This window comes from Podarcis liolepis (assembly GCF_965112155.1).
Source record: "Podarcis liolepis genome assembly, chromosome: 15".
NCBI lineage: Eukaryota > Metazoa > Chordata > Lepidosauria > Squamata > Lacertidae > Podarcis > Podarcis liolepis.
The window spans coordinates 12,097,822-12,114,358 of record NC_139566.1 but is presented as its reverse complement, the minus strand read 5'-3'; the positions used below and the strand labels follow the sequence as shown (position 1 = coordinate 12,114,358).

At 48.1% G+C, this 16,537-nt stretch overlaps 1 protein-coding gene across 2 annotated transcripts; it reads right to left on the bottom strand.

Annotated features, from left to right (window-relative positions):
• Positions 1-93: 93 nt before the first annotated feature.
• On the bottom strand, positions 94-14,915 carry TOMM40L (translocase of outer mitochondrial membrane 40 like). 2 transcript variants are annotated; one of them, XM_083477647.1, is made up of 9 exons: positions 14,182-14,915; positions 12,367-12,434; positions 11,117-11,209; positions 10,012-10,113; positions 8,445-8,550; positions 4,422-4,544; positions 2,589-2,665; positions 2,395-2,497; positions 94-896 (listed from the first exon to the last, which is right to left on the bottom strand). In XM_083477647.1, the coding sequence occupies exons 1-9, from the start codon at positions 14,285-14,287 to the stop codon at positions 757-759; spliced, it is 918 nt and encodes a 305-aa protein (XP_083333773.1). In that variant the 5' UTR covers positions 14,288-14,915; the 3' UTR covers positions 94-756. The 2 variants fall into 2 exon arrangements, with proteins under 2 accessions (XP_083333773.1, XP_083333774.1); XM_083477648.1 differs by having other exon boundaries at positions 12,367-12,431.
• Positions 14,916-16,537: the final 1,622 nt, after the last annotated feature.

The window sequence follows — 16,537 nt, the reverse complement described above, 5'->3', positions numbered from 1 at the left end:
CAGAACGAATGAAGTTCTTAACCCGAGGTACCACTGTACATCACAGGCAAACCTTCCTGCAGGTCCCCCAAATAAGCACCAACAAGACACACATTTTTGAGGGGGGGGGTGGGATGTCCCCAGCATGATTTTAATTGTATATTCCAAGCCATCACTACACAGAAGCCACAGCCCTTGCCCTCGTCACAGTCCCAGGCAAGGGGAGTGGCACAATGCCCACATGCATGCCACCATCTTCAAAATTCAGAGTTTGGGGCCAGAACTGGCGTAGTGATGGCATCGATTCCCAGTTCCTCAAGGGAATGCCATGATTGACATCCTCCAAGCCCCAACAAACGAAGGCATCCATCCTTCCACGAGCCCCCGTGCCCCGTCACCCACACCATAACACCTGCCGTGGAGTTTATGCCTTGCACGATCTGGAAGAAAACAATACATGGTCATGTTTTCGGAGGAGAGCGCATCTCCCTCGCTGCCACACCAATAACATTAAATGTCCTTCTGGAGACAAAAAAAATTTAAATAACAATCCGTGGACCTCCTCAAGGCAGGGCTGTGATGCAGGCACGCTGAGAGGATGCTGGGGCCCCCAAATCATCGCTGCCCCACTGCAGAAGTCTGTGGTGAAGTGCCCCGCTCTGCCCACACAAAACACACAGACACGCGGACAGAACGGGGGTCCCCTCTGACCAAGCAGCTTCGCAAAATCAAGTCCTACTGCCTGGCGCAGTCGAGAGAGGTGGGTCCTCAGGGCGCTCAGCCCACGATGATGCTGAAGCCGCAATGGAACCGGTTCTTCCAGTGGTTGAGGAAGGCGCCCAAGGCCAGGGTGACGGGCAGAGGGGGGAGCTTCTTCTCCAGGACAGCCCCCACACACCAGCTGCTGTCCAGGAAACCTAGAAAAGGAAAGAGGGGGCACATTTTGTGTAGGTTTAAATATTTACAAACTGTAATTGGATTTTATTTTATTTTTAAAAAAAGGATAATAAGGCAGCAGGGCCCTATGGAAAAATATAGTATTACTACAATAGGGTTGCCATATGTCTGGAATTTCCCATATGGCACTCGGAAACAGTGTCCAGGTGGAAATCACTGCAATGTCTGGGGAAATCCGGACTTGGGCAACCCGTGTTGGAAGTGTCAAATTTGGTGAATTTCCTTAAAAATAGCTCCAAAACTTCATTTTGTTGTTGGTGAGATATTGGAAATATGGCAACCCTATTAACTATAACATCCATAAAGATTGGTTGGTAAAACACACACACACACACACAGAGAGAGAGAGAGAGAGAGAGAGAGAGAGAGAGAGAGAGAGGGGGCGGGTGGGAGGGAGAACCATGTCTGAACTGTATGGTTTTTAAAAGGTGCGTCGAAGAAAGCAGGGTGGACTTTAGCCGGCCTTCACAGGGGAGGTCCTGTCACACTAGGGACTCAGCTCCTGGTAAAGGCCACCTGAACTTCAGGGGAGTGGGGGACCCCCAAGTTAAGATGGCAATAGCAGCCACCCAGTTTACAATTCCCCACTGCCGGAACTTCTCAAGCAAGCTGCTGAGATGCAGTCTATCTCCGCTCTTAAAAGTCTGGCCAGTTTTTCTCAGGCTCCGCTGGATGGCCTTGAGAGACCCCAAGCTTGGCTTCAGGAGAGCCTCACACTCAGGGAAGACTTCCAAGATGGGACATCTCTCTGACAATCTGCTTAAACCTTTCCCTGGGATTCAGCTCCTGGCTTCTCAATCACCAGCCCTCCTCCTCCAGCTCAGACATTTCTCGAGGCCCCAATTTTGTCCTCTTCGTGCTGCTTGGGGTCATCTAGCTGCAACCTCCTGGTTTCTTTTCCCCTCATCTCCTCAGGATGTTCCTGTCCCGTCCCCCCCCCCCATGACACCTCCACAGGGCTCACGACAGACAGGAACTCAGGTTCCCTATCCCTGCCAAACTCATTTCCTGTCGATATACGATATCTTTATTGTCATTGTCCCATGCAGAACAATGAAATTGAAAAACTACATAAAACAACTACAAAACTACATAAAACTACTACAAAACTACATAAAAACTATATAAAACATTCAAAACCCCCTAAAAACTCTGAAACCCCACTTTAAAATACACTATACTATAGAGACCCCTTATGCTGCATTTAGAACCAGAATTGCATTTGCATAGAAACTGTTTCTCAGGCGGCTAGTCCTGGCCTTTATCACCCTATACCTTCTTCCAGAAGGCAGCAGCTGAAAGAGATCGTTTCTGGGGTGCGTACTATCCTGTCACAGGAAGACAGGCAATGGCGAATGAAGGAAGGGCTTATGGGAAGCAGGGCCTGTGGCAGGAAGGTTCAGGCATTTGATCACACTCTGGCCTCGCACAGGGAGGGGGTCCCAGCCCCTCGCTCACCTCTGAAAACCATGTTGGCCTGAGGCAGCGTGAGCTGATATCCAAAGGCAAAGCTCGTGTCTTGCAGCCGAGTGTTGGCCTCAAATTCTACCCCAACCTGGATCTGTTGAGGGGGAGAAATCAAGAGGTCAGACTTGGCCAAAAAAAAAGTGGACAATGGGCGGGGGCGCCAAAGAAACTCCTTTTTGACTCACCTGGTCATTGGCACGGTGATAATAGCTGGCGTGAGCCCCGCCATAGCCAAGGTTCAGGGTGGCTATCCATTTGAGGGCTACAGAAAAGAGGGGGGAAATACACACAGCACAAAGGAACACATTGAAATTCATGGACCCCAGTGAGGGTTTTTTTGGGGGGGAGCAGATTTGTGTGGCTTAATGACATCTTTGTAACAACACCTCTATCCTGTCTCTATTCCTGGCTAACAGTGTGCCAGATTGGGGAGTGTTAAGAATACGCAGACACTTCTTAACGCAGTTTTCCTGGCTACAAGATTCCACTTGAAGCGTTATACAGTGGTGCCCCGCAAGACGAATGCCTCGCAAGACGGAAAACCCGCTAGACGAAAGAGTTTTCCGTTTTGGAGGTGCTTCGCAAAACGAATTTCCTATGGGCTTGCTTCGCAAGACGACAATGCCTTGCGAGTTCCTGCGGGGGTTTTTTCCTCCCCCCCTTTTTCTAAGCCGCTAAGCCGCTTATCAGCTGATCCGATCAGCAAATAAGCTGCTAAAAGCCGCTAATAGCGCTAATCCGCTAATCCGTCAATGGGCTTGCTTCGCAAGACGAAAAAACCGCTAGATGAAGAGAATCACAGAACGGATTCTTTTCGTCTTGCGAGGCACCACAGTATCTGCTGTCAGACGTGGCTGCTGTTTTGAGGAAGGGAGAGTAGAATCCTTAGGAAAAAAGGAGGGAGGGTAGATCTTTTTCCCTGCCTCTCCTTCCACCTTCCTTCAGAAAGTAAAACACATTTATTTCACTAAGGGTGCTGACAATTGTTAGGAGGTGCCCCCCCCCCCCGGTGTTCCCCTCGCTTAGCTACATCCCAGAATTCCCTGGGAAGAGGAGTTGATTATTAAGCTATCCTGGGATTTATGGCTCTGTGAGGGGAATAGCTCTCAGCTCCCTTAGCGAACTACAGTTCCCAAGATTCTTTGGGTGCCAGCAATTAAACATGACTGTTTGGAAGAGGTACAGTAGTGTTTTAAAGGTATGGTGTGGCTGTGGCCATCACCTGGGAGGCCACAGGTTTCTTCATCCCTGCTCTCGTGTGTGTGTGTGTGTGTGTGTGTGTGTGTGTGTGTGTCTGCAGCTGGATTATTCACAGTACAGTGGTACCTCGGGTTATAGATGCTTCAGCTTACAGACTCCACTAACCCAGAAATAGTACCTCGGGTTAAGAACTTTGCTTCAGGATGAGAACAATAATTGGGCGGTGGCGGCGCAGTGGCAGTGGGAGGCCCCATTAGCTAAAGTGGTACCTCAGGTTAAGAACAGTTTCAGGTTAAGAACGGACCTCCAGAACGAATTAAGTTCTTAACTCAAGGTACCGCTGTATCTCCCAGACGCAAAGGAAGAAGGGAAAAAATTAGCAGCCATAAACTGATTCTGCCCTTGATACTAAGCCTCTGACACAGAGAAGCATTTGGACATGCAGGCTTCTTCCTGCCACATCCCAAAACAGGAAAGTCTGAGGGCAACTGAGAAATGAGCCTTTCTGCAAGTGTTTCAATCAGCTCTGTGTGCTGTTGTTCAGGTGTGGGGAACCTTTAGCCATCCCGATGTTGACTGGACTACAACTCCCATCAGCCCCAGTCAGCATGGCCAAGGACCAGGGATGATGGGAGCTGTAGTTCAGCAACACCTGGAGGGCTGAAGGTTTTTCATGCCGATCGCATCTGATGCCAAATCGGGCAATATCAAGAAGCTGCTCTTTGAAGAACCATGATGGAAAATGGAGGCCAAGTATGTGGGGGACCAGCGCCTGCCCCTCGAGTCACGCCCCAGACCTTCAGCAAAAGGAAACCAACCTGTGTACTTCCCAGCAAGCGTGACGATGGCCCCTTCTTCCCCCGGCCGCCGGTGGTACACCATTTCCCCGCCAAGGACTAACCGTGAAGTGATGCTCTGCAGGAAGTGTGCCACGACAATGACTGCAAAGAAGGAAGAGCAGGTCAGTGTGTGTCCCCCCCAAAAAAGGCTTGAATGCAGCTGCAAAACAACCAACACCCTTTGGAGACGAGCTGTGGCTTAGTGGTAGCACATCTGTTTTGCGTATAGGTCCAATCCCCAGGATCTCCAGGCAGAGCAGCGCTGGGAGAAATCACTGCCTGGAACCCTGGAGAGCCACTGCCAGTCAGTGCAGGCAGTACAGAGCTAGATGGACCTGTGGCCTGATGTAGTGATCAGATGGGATTGCTATGAGGAATTATAGCAAGTATAGAGTAAGCCATCTGTGTCAGCAATGAAAGCATTGTGTTGACTGGGTTTAAACTATTTTGATATGATTCTTGATCAATCCACACCTCTGCATCCCTGTTCCATTTCTCTTTCTTGACCAGTCACGTACACAGACAGGCAGGCGTCCTGGGTCATCAAAGACAGCAGTGGGCAGTTTCTTTGCTGTAGTTTTTCTGATATGTCAATCTTAGGGCCAGGAAACAGGTCTCACATAAAGGTGATAATGATTGCTGTCCTCCTGGCCATCCTTCTTATCATGTGTATTGATTGTTTATGACCTCCGGGGTTGCTGAATTCACTCCTTTGTAGTTTTTATTCATTTACCCAAAAGTATGCATGCCTAACTAGTGTTTGTATTTTAACTTTGTCCCCAGGTGGGGTTTGTTGAAATACTCAGAAGAAATCTGATTGGTTCTTACGAACTATCTGTAAAAAGTTCTTTTGTGAATAAAACGACCTGGGCTGAGGGGTAGAGGGAGAGAGATTATTATACGCACCCTTCCCAGAGTCTTGCTGGTTCAAGCCTCTGTGTGTATTCTTATTAATCAGAGTTCAATCCTTCCTTACTTTGAGAACGCCTCAGCCTGATTCAGTATAAGCCAGCTTCCTGTGTCCCCTCTTAGACTGAGCTAACCAAGTGTTGGGGCAGCTACAGCAGAGATGGGCAACCTCTCGGCCTCCTGATCTTGCTGAGCTTCCAATTTTTTCCTTATCGCTAGCCATGCTGGCCAGGGCGGATGGAAGTAGAAACAAATAAAATCTGTGAATAATGGGAGGGAAGTGTATTAAACTTGGGAAAGTAGATAGTGACCGGTCTGTTTTGTGAAAAGGGAACTGCATAACAAGGGAGACTAGGAGATTTTTTTCTGGATGTTTGTGAGGTTTGTAAAACTCGGATATTATGAATGAGAGGATGTTATTGAGGAAATAGGATTTAAAATTACGATTAATGATTTATATGGACAGATTAGCTCTACTTGATTAAGTGGGAAAATAGAAAAAAGTCTGAGCAGGAATTGAACATGCAGAGTCAATGGAAATAGCAATGGATGGGAAAGTATTATAAATTAAGAAAAAAAGTATTTTTACTGTGAGCAGCAAAGAAGGGTTGGAAAAGAAGCTAGGGCTGATGGGAGTTGTAGTCCAGCACCAAAGGTTCCGCATGCCTGCTCTATAGGTCACACCAACTTTGGTCCATCAGCACGGACAGAGGGAACTTTTTCTAGTCCGAAGGCAACCTCCCAAGAGCTGTCACATGCCAGCGACGGGCAGGCCAGAGGCCAAAGTAGACAAAGCAATGCATGCAAATTTGTACTTTGCACAGGAGGCAACCTTCTAAACACACAAACACATCTCTGTCTCCTCCACCCAGGCAAACCAAGAAGCATTATCAGAGTTCAAGGGCATGATCTAGCTAGGCAGAAACACCTAGGCGGAGGGACAGCAGGGCCAGGGAGGGCTGTGGCTTGGGCAGAGTTTTGAGCAGAGCCTGGGAAGTTCATTTTAAAAAGGAACTAGTTCAAGTTCATCATGTCCGAAAAGGAACCTCATTCCAGTTCATGTCTGTCCCTTAATGAAACAACCTTCAACAACGTTCAGTAGTTCATTCAAGTTATCCAGGGCAATTTGCCTGTTCCCAAACCCAGCATTCAAAATGCTGAAATTTAATGGAAACTTAAGATGTTTTTAATTGTGGCTGCTTTTAGAATGCTTTTACCTGGAACTGCTTTGAGAGGTTTTCAACTGTTGCTGTTTTTAAGAACGTTTTACTTTCTTCCAGAATGTTTTTGCTTGATCTTTGTTTTTATTTGTTTATTAGATTTATTTATTAACTCTATATCCTCATTAAGATATCAGGGCGGTTCACAGAGCAAAAACAGGATAAAAACATGAAAAATAAGTAAAACAAAACAGCGAAACAATAACCTCCACCATTCCCACAGATGAATTCAAAAGGCTGTAGAATATTAATCCATTTTAAAATTGTGCAAATCCGTTTGCCTCGGCTCCTTGGGAGAGGAAGAGTGGGACAGGAATTCAATAAAGAAATAAAATAACACACTAGTCAGGAGTTGAGGACGGATGCAAATTTGTCCCACCCGGGGTGGGGGGGCAACTGCTAGGCTGTTACTCCACCCCTCTCCAGGCATCACTGTAGGCCACAAAGAAGCCATGATGTTCTTGCCCCATGTTAGAAGCTGCCACCAGGTGACATAGGACCTCTCACTGTCTAGCAGGCCCTACATTACATGGTAGAAACTCCATCCTTCTCTAGGGTTGGTTGCTAAGCAACACAGCAGCTGTGGGAGAGTCGCCCCCTCTAGTGGTCATTCGAGGGAAACATTGGTCTTGGGGGCTCCCTCCCATTCTAGGCCTCCAAACGTCTTTTCATTCTTTTTTTACTACGTTTATTTACCACCTTTTCCTCTGAGGTGGTTTACATGGTTTTCTTTTTCCCATCTTAACCTCACAACAACCCCTGTGAGTTAAGTTAGGCTGAAAGACACTGACAGGTCCAAGGTGACCTACAAGATTAGGACTAGCCGCCTGAGAAACAGTTTCTATCCAAATGCGATTTTGGTTTTAAATGCAGTGGAAGGTAGTCTCTATGTGAGCATATTGTATTCAATTATGGGGTATCAGAGTTTTTAGGGGCTAACCAGGCTGGGATAGTTGGGATAGCAGGCTTGTTGGTTTTTGAATGTCTGGTGTTTTCAATTTCGTTTTCAATTTCGTTGTTCTGTATGGGACAATGACAATAAAGATGTCGTATCGTAAGTGAGCTTCGTGCCCAGGGGGGATTCAAACCCAGACCTCCCAGGTCTTAGTCCAACGCTCTTAACCACTACACCAGGGTTTCCCAAACTAGGGTCTCCAGCTGTCTTTGGACTACAGTTCCCATCATCCCTGACCAGTGGCCGTGCAAGCTAGGGATGATGGGAATTGCAGTCCAAAAACAGCTGGAGACGCACATTTGGGAAACTCTGCATGGTGTCCTATTTATTCTGCGTTCATCCAGAGGGTCTGGCTCCCTCTCACTGCCTGCCTGCCTCTCTCTCCATTATGTCAGCCTCTCTCTCTCTCTGCCTGCTCTCTACATTTGTACAGGCAACTCTCCATTTGCGCACGTTCAAGGCACACGTGACCACGAACATGTGCATCACGTGAACCCGGAAGGGGCAAAAACGGCCCCCAAAAGAGCACAAAAATGGCACAAAACAGCGCCTAGCAATCCCACAAGCAAGTGCAATCCCATGAGCCTTTGCACTGACCGTTGAGGCCCATGGAGAGTTGGGAGTTTGAGGAAGGAGGCTGGGAGACAGCAACTGTGGCGCTTGCAGGCTTTTCCCAGTTGTGTTCCCAATATATGTGATTTCACTTAAATGTGTGGTGCTTCAAAACGTAACCACTGCATAAATGGAGAGTTGCCTGTATCTATCTATGCGCACGCACACACATTTGTATATTTTCCTGGACAAGCTGCCAACCAAAGAACTAAGATTTATTTTTTTTCAAAGAGGGGCGGGCAGGATGCAAACAAGCCTACGGCAACTGCAAAAGGTTGCCAAGATGGCAGACGGGCACTCACTCACTCGACTCGCTGATCAAGTCAGGGTTGCCCAGCGTCAGGGTGGCCGTGTAGTCATCTCCCCGGTACTCGGTATCAAACTGCCAAGTCATGAATTTGGACTGCTGAGTCTGGAACACAAAAAGGGGGGGGGGGGCGGGAACAGGGTTGGGCATGGACTATTACTCAAAACGAGTTTACAGCCTAGTTCTCAGACATGCAAAAGCTCCCAAGGGACTGCAGGTCAGGGCTGCAGGGATGGGGGACCACAAATTGGCAGAGGCTGGTCCATTAGGGCAAATGGGGCACTGCCCCACCCATCTCGTCTGTGTCCCCCCCCCCAGCTGCCACCTGCCTGCCTTACCAACCACCAGTCCAGAAGGTGACAGTACAGTGGTACCTCTGGTTATGTACTTAATTCGTTCCGGAGGTCCATTCTTAACCTGAAACTGTTCTTAACCTGAAGCACCACTTTAGCTAATGGGGACTCCTGCTGCCGCCGGAGCACGATTTCTGTTCTCATCCTGAAGCAAAGTTCTTAACCCAAGGTACTATTCCTGGGTTAGCAGAGTCTGTAACCTGAAGCGTCTGTAACCCGAGGTACCACTCTATGGCCTGCCAGCTTCCCCCCTCCTTAGTCTCAGTGTTGCCACTTACAGAACTCAACAGCAGGGAGGAGGGTGGTGGCAAAACGAGAATTACGGTATTTGGCTCTGCCTGTCTTAGCTCTGGCGCCACCCACTGTTGGGCTCCATGGCTTCCGCCCTACCAGCCCCAACAGCTACCAGCCAAATGCTGCTGGGCTCCGATTCCCATCAACCCCAGTCAACAATATCTGGAGGGCCCCAGGTTCCCAGTCCCTGATTTGCAGCCTCTTCAACCTCTCAGACAGGATGCCGTTGTTAACGTGACAAAGCCGCACAGGCGTGTGAGATGCCACCTCTGAATTTCTTTATTTAGGATTCATTTTTATTTATAAAAATATTTGCATACTACCAATTCATAAACAATATACATAGTGTAAAATGCCATTAAAAACAGGGTAGGGGGAGAGATAAAAAGGTTAAGGGACCCCTGACCATTGGGTCCAGTCATGACCGACTCTGGGGTTGCGGGCTCATCTCACTTTATTGGCCGAGGGAGCTGGCGTACAACTTCCGGAGTCATGTGGCCGGCATGACTAAGCCGCTTCTGGCGAACCAGAGCAGCACACAGAAACGCCATTTACCTTCCCGCCAAAGTGGTACCTATTTATCTACTTGCACTTTGATGTGCTTTCGAACTGCTAGGTTGGCAGGAGCAGGGACCAAGCAACGGGAGCTCACCCCGTCGTGGGGATTCGAACCGCCGACCTTCCGATCGGCAAGTCCTAGGCTCTGTGGTTTAATCCACAGCGCCACCCGCGTCCCTGGGGGGGGGGGAGATAGGATAGTTTTTTTAAAAATTAACCGTTGCATAGGCCTGTTGCTTGCCATCGAACACTCACAAAAATATACACTGATGAGTTTTCAGCCTGGCAATACCGAAAGCATTAAGATCCTGCCTTCAAGCCCGTTGGCCTCAGACCCAAACACTCCCTGTGTAGTTTTTACCTGGAATACAGCTTTTGTCCGTATCCGCTCAGCCAGTAGGTGGAGCACCTGAGCGTTGAGGCTCCCAGCATTATTAATGTCTCCAATGAGTGTTGGGAAGGCCTATGATGGAAGCAGGGAGAAGGTAAGGAGAACCAATGGCCCATCTCGTCTCGCCATCGCCAAGCACTGAAATTTAGCACCAAAGCAGCACCTGAGCTAGAGAACAGTCTCCCCACCTGTGTGCTCCAGCAACTGGCATTCAAAGGAAGGAAGACTGAATGAGTTAGAAACCCATGCTCAAGAGAACAGATGGCGCATAGATGCTGCCATTTTTTCCTTCCACCTTATTCAAGATGGCGTCGGGGTGAGCAAATGTGCATGCCAGGTATCATTCTGGAAGCATCTCTGCCTCTGCAGAGGCGGTGACTGAGAAGCAGGATGGAAGGAAGGAAAGAGATGCAGCTTTTTCTTTGAGGGAGTGGGAATTTTGGGTAGAAGATATTTATTTCACTTTTAACTTGTATATAGCCTTTCAGTACACAAGGAGGCTTACAGGAAAAAAATATACACACCTTATAGTAATCTGATCCAATACAGAAAGTCATAAGGAAACATAACTTCAAAAGTAATATTCAATAATCGACTGGAATATAATAGTACACAATAAAATTAATTCTCAAATCAGCAGCAAATAATAATAAAATATAAAATTGGGGGACTGGGCAACCTGTGGCTTCATGGAATGACCCTGAGTTCAAGTTCCACCTTGGGCAAAAGATTCCTGCCTTGCAGGGGGTTGGACTAGATGGCCCTCGGGGTCCCTTCCAGCTTGACAATTCTGTGATTCTAAGCATCATGACAGAGCCTCTCCTTATCTACTTTCTCCATCATGCCCATTCCCCCTTTTCACATCTTTTCTAAATCAGGAAAAAGGCCCAAATTTTGTCATCTTTCCTCACAGGGGAGTTGCTCCAACTCCTAGATCGTTTTTAAAAATAAACTTTTATCAACACTTTTCACAACCCCCCTAAGACCACATATCTAGAACCATGTTGCTCTTTTCAGCACTTTCCCCACTTGTCATAACCCCACCCCCCAGGAAAAAAATAAATGCTTTGCTCACTTCCGTGGGGCTCAACTGCTGGTCTCCCACATACGTTGTATTGAGATGATAATGTGATTGTCCAATTGTGCTCATGTGAATAGTATGGGTCACCTGGAAGAAGGAAAAAAGATGCACTCTGTTGATGGAAGAGAGTCTTATCGTCTTTGAGAAATGAACACCATGATCCAGTAGACAGCTCATACTCCAGGTTTGGGAGCTCTGGGATCTGTTAAGACTGGGTGCCACCGTTGGTCAGCACAAAAATACAAGGAGCACAGAAGTATGTTTTAGAATAGGCGGTCCCTTCACACAGAACCTGTTGTACAGTAAAATTTTATCGGGTTCGCTGGGTTGCAATGGCAAACATAGAAACCTTATATGGAGATCCCCATCCATCAGCAAAAAAACAGATTCCCCCCCCCCCCTATTATTCCAAAAAGAAACTCTCTGGAGAATTCCTTTGAGGAATCCATCCCTAGGCGAATTATTTTTTTGTTGGCATCCATCTGTCTCGAGAGACAATGGAGTGGACCTCCAGGGGTGAAGTCTAAGCACTGCGTTAGCAGCACTGATGTGGTCTCCCAGGGTGTAAGTCTCTGCAGTGTGTATGGGGGTCCTGGGCTGCCCAGATAACAAGACCCTCCTCTCTGCCTTGCTGATGTGGTCCAAAGGAAAGCAAAACGAGACGTCTGGCACCAGCTTGGCTGCAGGAGTTGCTGGAGGGAGGCGTAAAAGGTGCAACCCAACCGTCTTAGGGATTTCCATAAGGTTTACCCCATCGCTTTTTTTCTCCCGAAGATAGTGGAGCTTTAGGATCAGAAGTTTCCTTCTCCCATTGGACCCACTCTTTGTCCCATCTACTCAATCCTTCAGAGCCGGTCTTCGCGTGCAGGGGAAGCCCCTAACACATTGAGGGTTTGAAACCCACCGGCTCCCCTCACCTGGTTTAGCCAGCCAGTTGAAACCATTGCCAGGGTGTGGCCGCTGTCGCATGCTGTCAGCTTCTGGGAGCCACAGGTGAGATTTGAGTGCAGGCTGGGAACTAAAGGTGGACAAAAACTGCCCCAGAAAGCGGCACTACCCCTCCCCTTACACCTTACAGGGAGCAATATGGTAAATATTGAACAGTATTTCCCACTTCCCCCTTTTGCCTGCAAACCAGACGCTGTTCCGCTGCACCACAGTGCTTCCCCTGGGAGCTGGACCCATTTCTCCACTTTATATGACTAAAAATAGCCAGCATGATTAATAGCGGCAAGGGTACCCACCTGAAAATGGCTGGTGAGGGATTTATTAATGATAAGCTTGACTCCTTCTGTCTGCTGGGGGAAGACTTCTGGAACAGAGGTAGGGAGGGAGAAGAGAGACAAAAGCAGTATTTAAGCTTACAAAATGAAGAATATGAATGATCCAGGAATTCCTAGACCAGAGATGGAGAACTTCAGCCCCAAGGGCCAGATGCGGCCCTCCAGTCCTCTCTACCTGGCCCTTGGCCCTCTCCCCAGGCCACACCCCTCTTGAGTCCTGCTTCACCCCCTCCTTGAGCGTTTTTGCCTGACTGGAATGCATCCTTGAACTCCCTTTATGCCTTTATGGATGATAGAAGTCCCTTTATGAACGATAGAAGTGTTTGTGAGCACATGGAAAAGCTAGTCAATTGTCCAAAGGCAAAATTGTTTTGCAGCCACATAAAGTGAGAGGTTTCTGCATGCACATATCTTTCCAACCTCCACCCAGCAAGCAAGAGGAATGATCATAGCTCAAGGACACATTTCTAGAGGATTACTACTATTATTATTATTATTAGTAGTAGTAGTTGTAGTAGTACCCTGCCCATCTGACTGGGTTGCACCAGCCACTCTGGGTGGCTTCCAGAAAAACATTATACAGTGGTACCTCGGGTTAAGTACTTAATTCGTCCTGGAGGTCCGTTCTTAACCTGAAACTGTTCTTAACCTGAAGGACCACTTTAGCTAATGGGGCTCCTGCTGCCGCTGTGCCGCTGGAGCACAATTTCTGTTCTCATCCTGAAGCAAAGTTCTTAACCTGAAGCACTATTTCTGGGTTAGCGGAGTGTGTAACCTGAAGCATATGTACAGGTACCACTGTACAGTACTTAAAAAAACAAACCTTCCCTATAAAGGGCTGCCTTCAGGTGTCTTTTAAAAGTCAGATAGTATTTATTTCCTTGACATCTGATGGGAGGGCGTTCCACAGGGCGGGTGCCACCACCGAGAAGGCCCTCTGCCTGGTTCCCTGTAACCTCACTTCTTGCAGGGAGGGAACCACCAGAAGCTCCTGGGAGCTGGACCTCAGTGTCCAGGCTGAACAATGGGGGTGGAGACGCTCCTTCAGGTATACCAGGCCGAGGCTATTTAGTTCTGTACCAACACTTTGAATTATGCTTGGAAACATACTGGGAGCCATTGTAGTTCTTTCAGGACCGGTGTGATATGGTCCCAGCAGCTGCTCCCAGTCACCAGTCTAACTGCAGCATTCTGGATTAGTTGTAGTTTCTGAGTCACCTTCAAAGGTAGAAAGCTGCCTTGTGTAGAGGCACTACTTATAAGGAACATAGGAATCTTCCTTATAAGTAGTCATTGTGGTTCGGTATGAATGAATTTCTCATGAATTTCAGCCGTGGGGAAGGAATGAAGAGGGAGATCATGCGGGCAACAGGGAAAGCTTCATGGGGTCTGGAAGTGTGCAGCGACTCCTGCTCTGACTGGCAGCAGCTCTCTGGGGTCTCAGGATGGGTCTTTCCTTTCCTCTCCCCTACTGGTCCTTTTTAATTGGAGATGCCAGGGACTGTACCAGGGGTCTCCTTCATGCGTAGCACATGCTCCACCCACAGAGCTATGGCCATTCTGCAACCACACAAAACTACTCAAGGAGGGTGCAGAGCAGGGTGGGGGCCAGCAGAGAAGTCCGAGGGCCAAACAGAGCAGACTGGACGGCAGCATTTGTCCCCACCCCAGCAATAGACCTTCATGAGGACTAGGGGGCTGCCTGCACCAAAGGCTTCATGAGAAAGGTGAGAGCTTTGAGGAGGGATGAGGAGGGATGAGCAAACGACGGCTTACCTTTGCATTTCCGATGGAGCTCATCGAAGCTGCCCGGGTTAGCAAGCGGCTCCTTCCGATGCGCCCCCCGGCGCAGCCCAGGCAGAGGGGACAGCATGTTCCCCATGGCCCTCTAGAACCGGGCTAAGAAGCTTAGCTTTGGCCCATTGGTTTGGCGTTCGTTTGCTTCTTAAGGTAGAAATCTATTTATACGAACTCTTGCGTCCCACTTCCTGCCTCTCAGTTTAAAGAAAAGAAGAGAGTAACGCCGGGTTTTAAGCGGAGGAGCGCTTTATCACCCGCAGCCGCAGCCATGATAACCACTCCCAACATCCCAGGACAACTCGCTTCTTCGGATATTTATTGCCAACGAGTTAACGAAGTTTCACAAGAAGCTTGCCAGGTCAGCCGCATAAAGCGGAACCTGGTTTGCGGGGTTTGCAAAGGAAGAGAAAGGCTATGAGGGTTCTGAGCAGGGGGAAACCTGTCAGTGCATGTTTTGGATGCTCACGAGAGGCTTCTAAAGCAAGATCTGGAACATGCACAGGAGGAGAAGCTCGGATAACTGGGCACATACACGCACGCAAAACAGCAGGCAGCGTCCTGGCAAAAAGCGGGGGGAAGCTTGTGGTGGTGGGGAAATAAGGGGCATCAGCCAGAAACTAGACTCTAGGAAGAAACCCACTCTGTGATCTTGATGGGGGCAGCCATCTTGGGCCCCCCTTGACCCCACCCGCCCTCTTCCAGGAAGCGATTTTCAGCGGTTGAAGCCTAACATGTGCTTTCAGCGGCCATGTTTGAAACGGGCACGCAACACGCACACACGCGCGCGCGGAGGAGAGGAAGCAAACAAGGGCTGTGATTGGAAAGGAATGTTGCAATCGCTGTTGTTGTTTCCTTCTCCCCCGCCCGGAACTGTTCTGTGATTGGGTGAAAATGTTGCCGCCGCCTTCTTCCTTCCATTCAACATTCCGAAAGCGCCGCTGTGGCTTCAACCCGCTAAATCAGGGACATCTGTGGCTCTCCAGATGTTCTTCCATCTGGGCTCCTTGGGGAGGAAAAGTAATCCATGCTTACTTTGGGATCTTACTTGGGATCCCTTCTGAGTAGGCATGCATTGGATCGGGCTGCAAACTTCCGCACACACTGAGCGCAACGGGTTCCCTTCGAAGTAAATGCTTACCCAGAGATTTTGTTCCTAATTGGTGTTCATCTTTTAGTTGGGTGGGAGACAACGTGTCCTTTTTATGCGATTGCAGGACGAGCGCTTTTAGTTAAAAGTGCCTTCTAATCTTTTGGTGGATGTTAATTTAGTATTGTATGCTTTTAAAAAAAGGGAGGGTTGTAGTAATTTTATTTATTGACATTTATATTCCTGCATTGCAGGGGGTTGGACTAAATGACCCTTAGGGAGGGGTCTCTTCCAACTCTACAATTCTAAAATCACAAGCAATTAGTGAGGGAGCTGCCAGATGGTGAGGCCAGAGGCCAGGAAGTGTTGCTTAAATAAAGTCATAAGAACCAGAGAGGCTTTGAGGGCCACATTCAGATTGCAAGGTAACCCATATAATAATAATAATGATGATGATAATAATAATAATAATAATAATTTATTATTTATACCTCTGGGCGGCTTTCAATAAAATATTAAAATACAATAATCTATTAAACATTAAAAGCTTCCCTAAACAGGGCTGCCTTCAGATGTCTTCAAAAAATCTGGTAGTTGTTTTTCTCTTCGACATCTGATGGGAGAGCATTCCACAGGGCGGGTGCCACTACTGAGAAGGCCCTCTGCCTGGTTCCCTGTAACTTGGCTTCTCGCAGCGAGGGAACTGCCAGAAGGCCCTCGGCGCTGGACCTCAGTGTCCGGGCAGAACGATGGGGGTGGAGACGCTCCTTCAGGTATACTGGACCGAGGCTGTTTAGAACTTTAAAGGTCAACACGAGCACTTTGAATTGTGCTCAGAAACCCAGTATTTATTTTGGAGTGCAAGGGCAAAGAAACTTACATTCGTGCCCTGCTGTGTCAAAAAAGGAACCAGAATTTCAGAACCAAGTTCTGGTTCCTTAGAACACAAGGAGAGGCTGCTGGATCAGGCCAAGGGTCCATCTAGTCCAGCATCCTGTTCTTACAGTGGCCAAACAGAGGCCTCGGAGGCAGGGCCAGAGCACAAGAGCCCTCTCCCTTGGATTCAGAAGCACCTGCCTTCTGACCACGGAGCCACCAAGGCAAGCAGCCATCCATAGCCGCCTGCATCATTTTGCCCAATCTTCTTCTTCTTTTTTTAAAATATAAATCTTTATTAGTTTAAAATACAATCATACAGTAAAGGTAAGGTAAGTATAACAAAATTAAGCACACAAAAAAGAAAAG

Coding starts and splice junctions, on each gene's coding strand:
- TOMM40L (XM_083477647.1), bottom strand. CDS start 14,287: ATGGGGAACATGCTGTCCCCTCTGCCTGGGCTGCGCCGGGGGGCGCAT. Junction 12,435..14,181: donor GCTCCATCGGAAATGCAAAG/GTAAGCCGTCGT, acceptor CCTCTGTTCCAG/AAGTCTTCCCCCAGCAGACA. Junction 8,551..10,011: donor GGACAAAAGCTGTATTCCAG/GTAAAAACTACA, acceptor TTTGTGTTCCAG/ACTCAGCAGTCCAAATTCAT.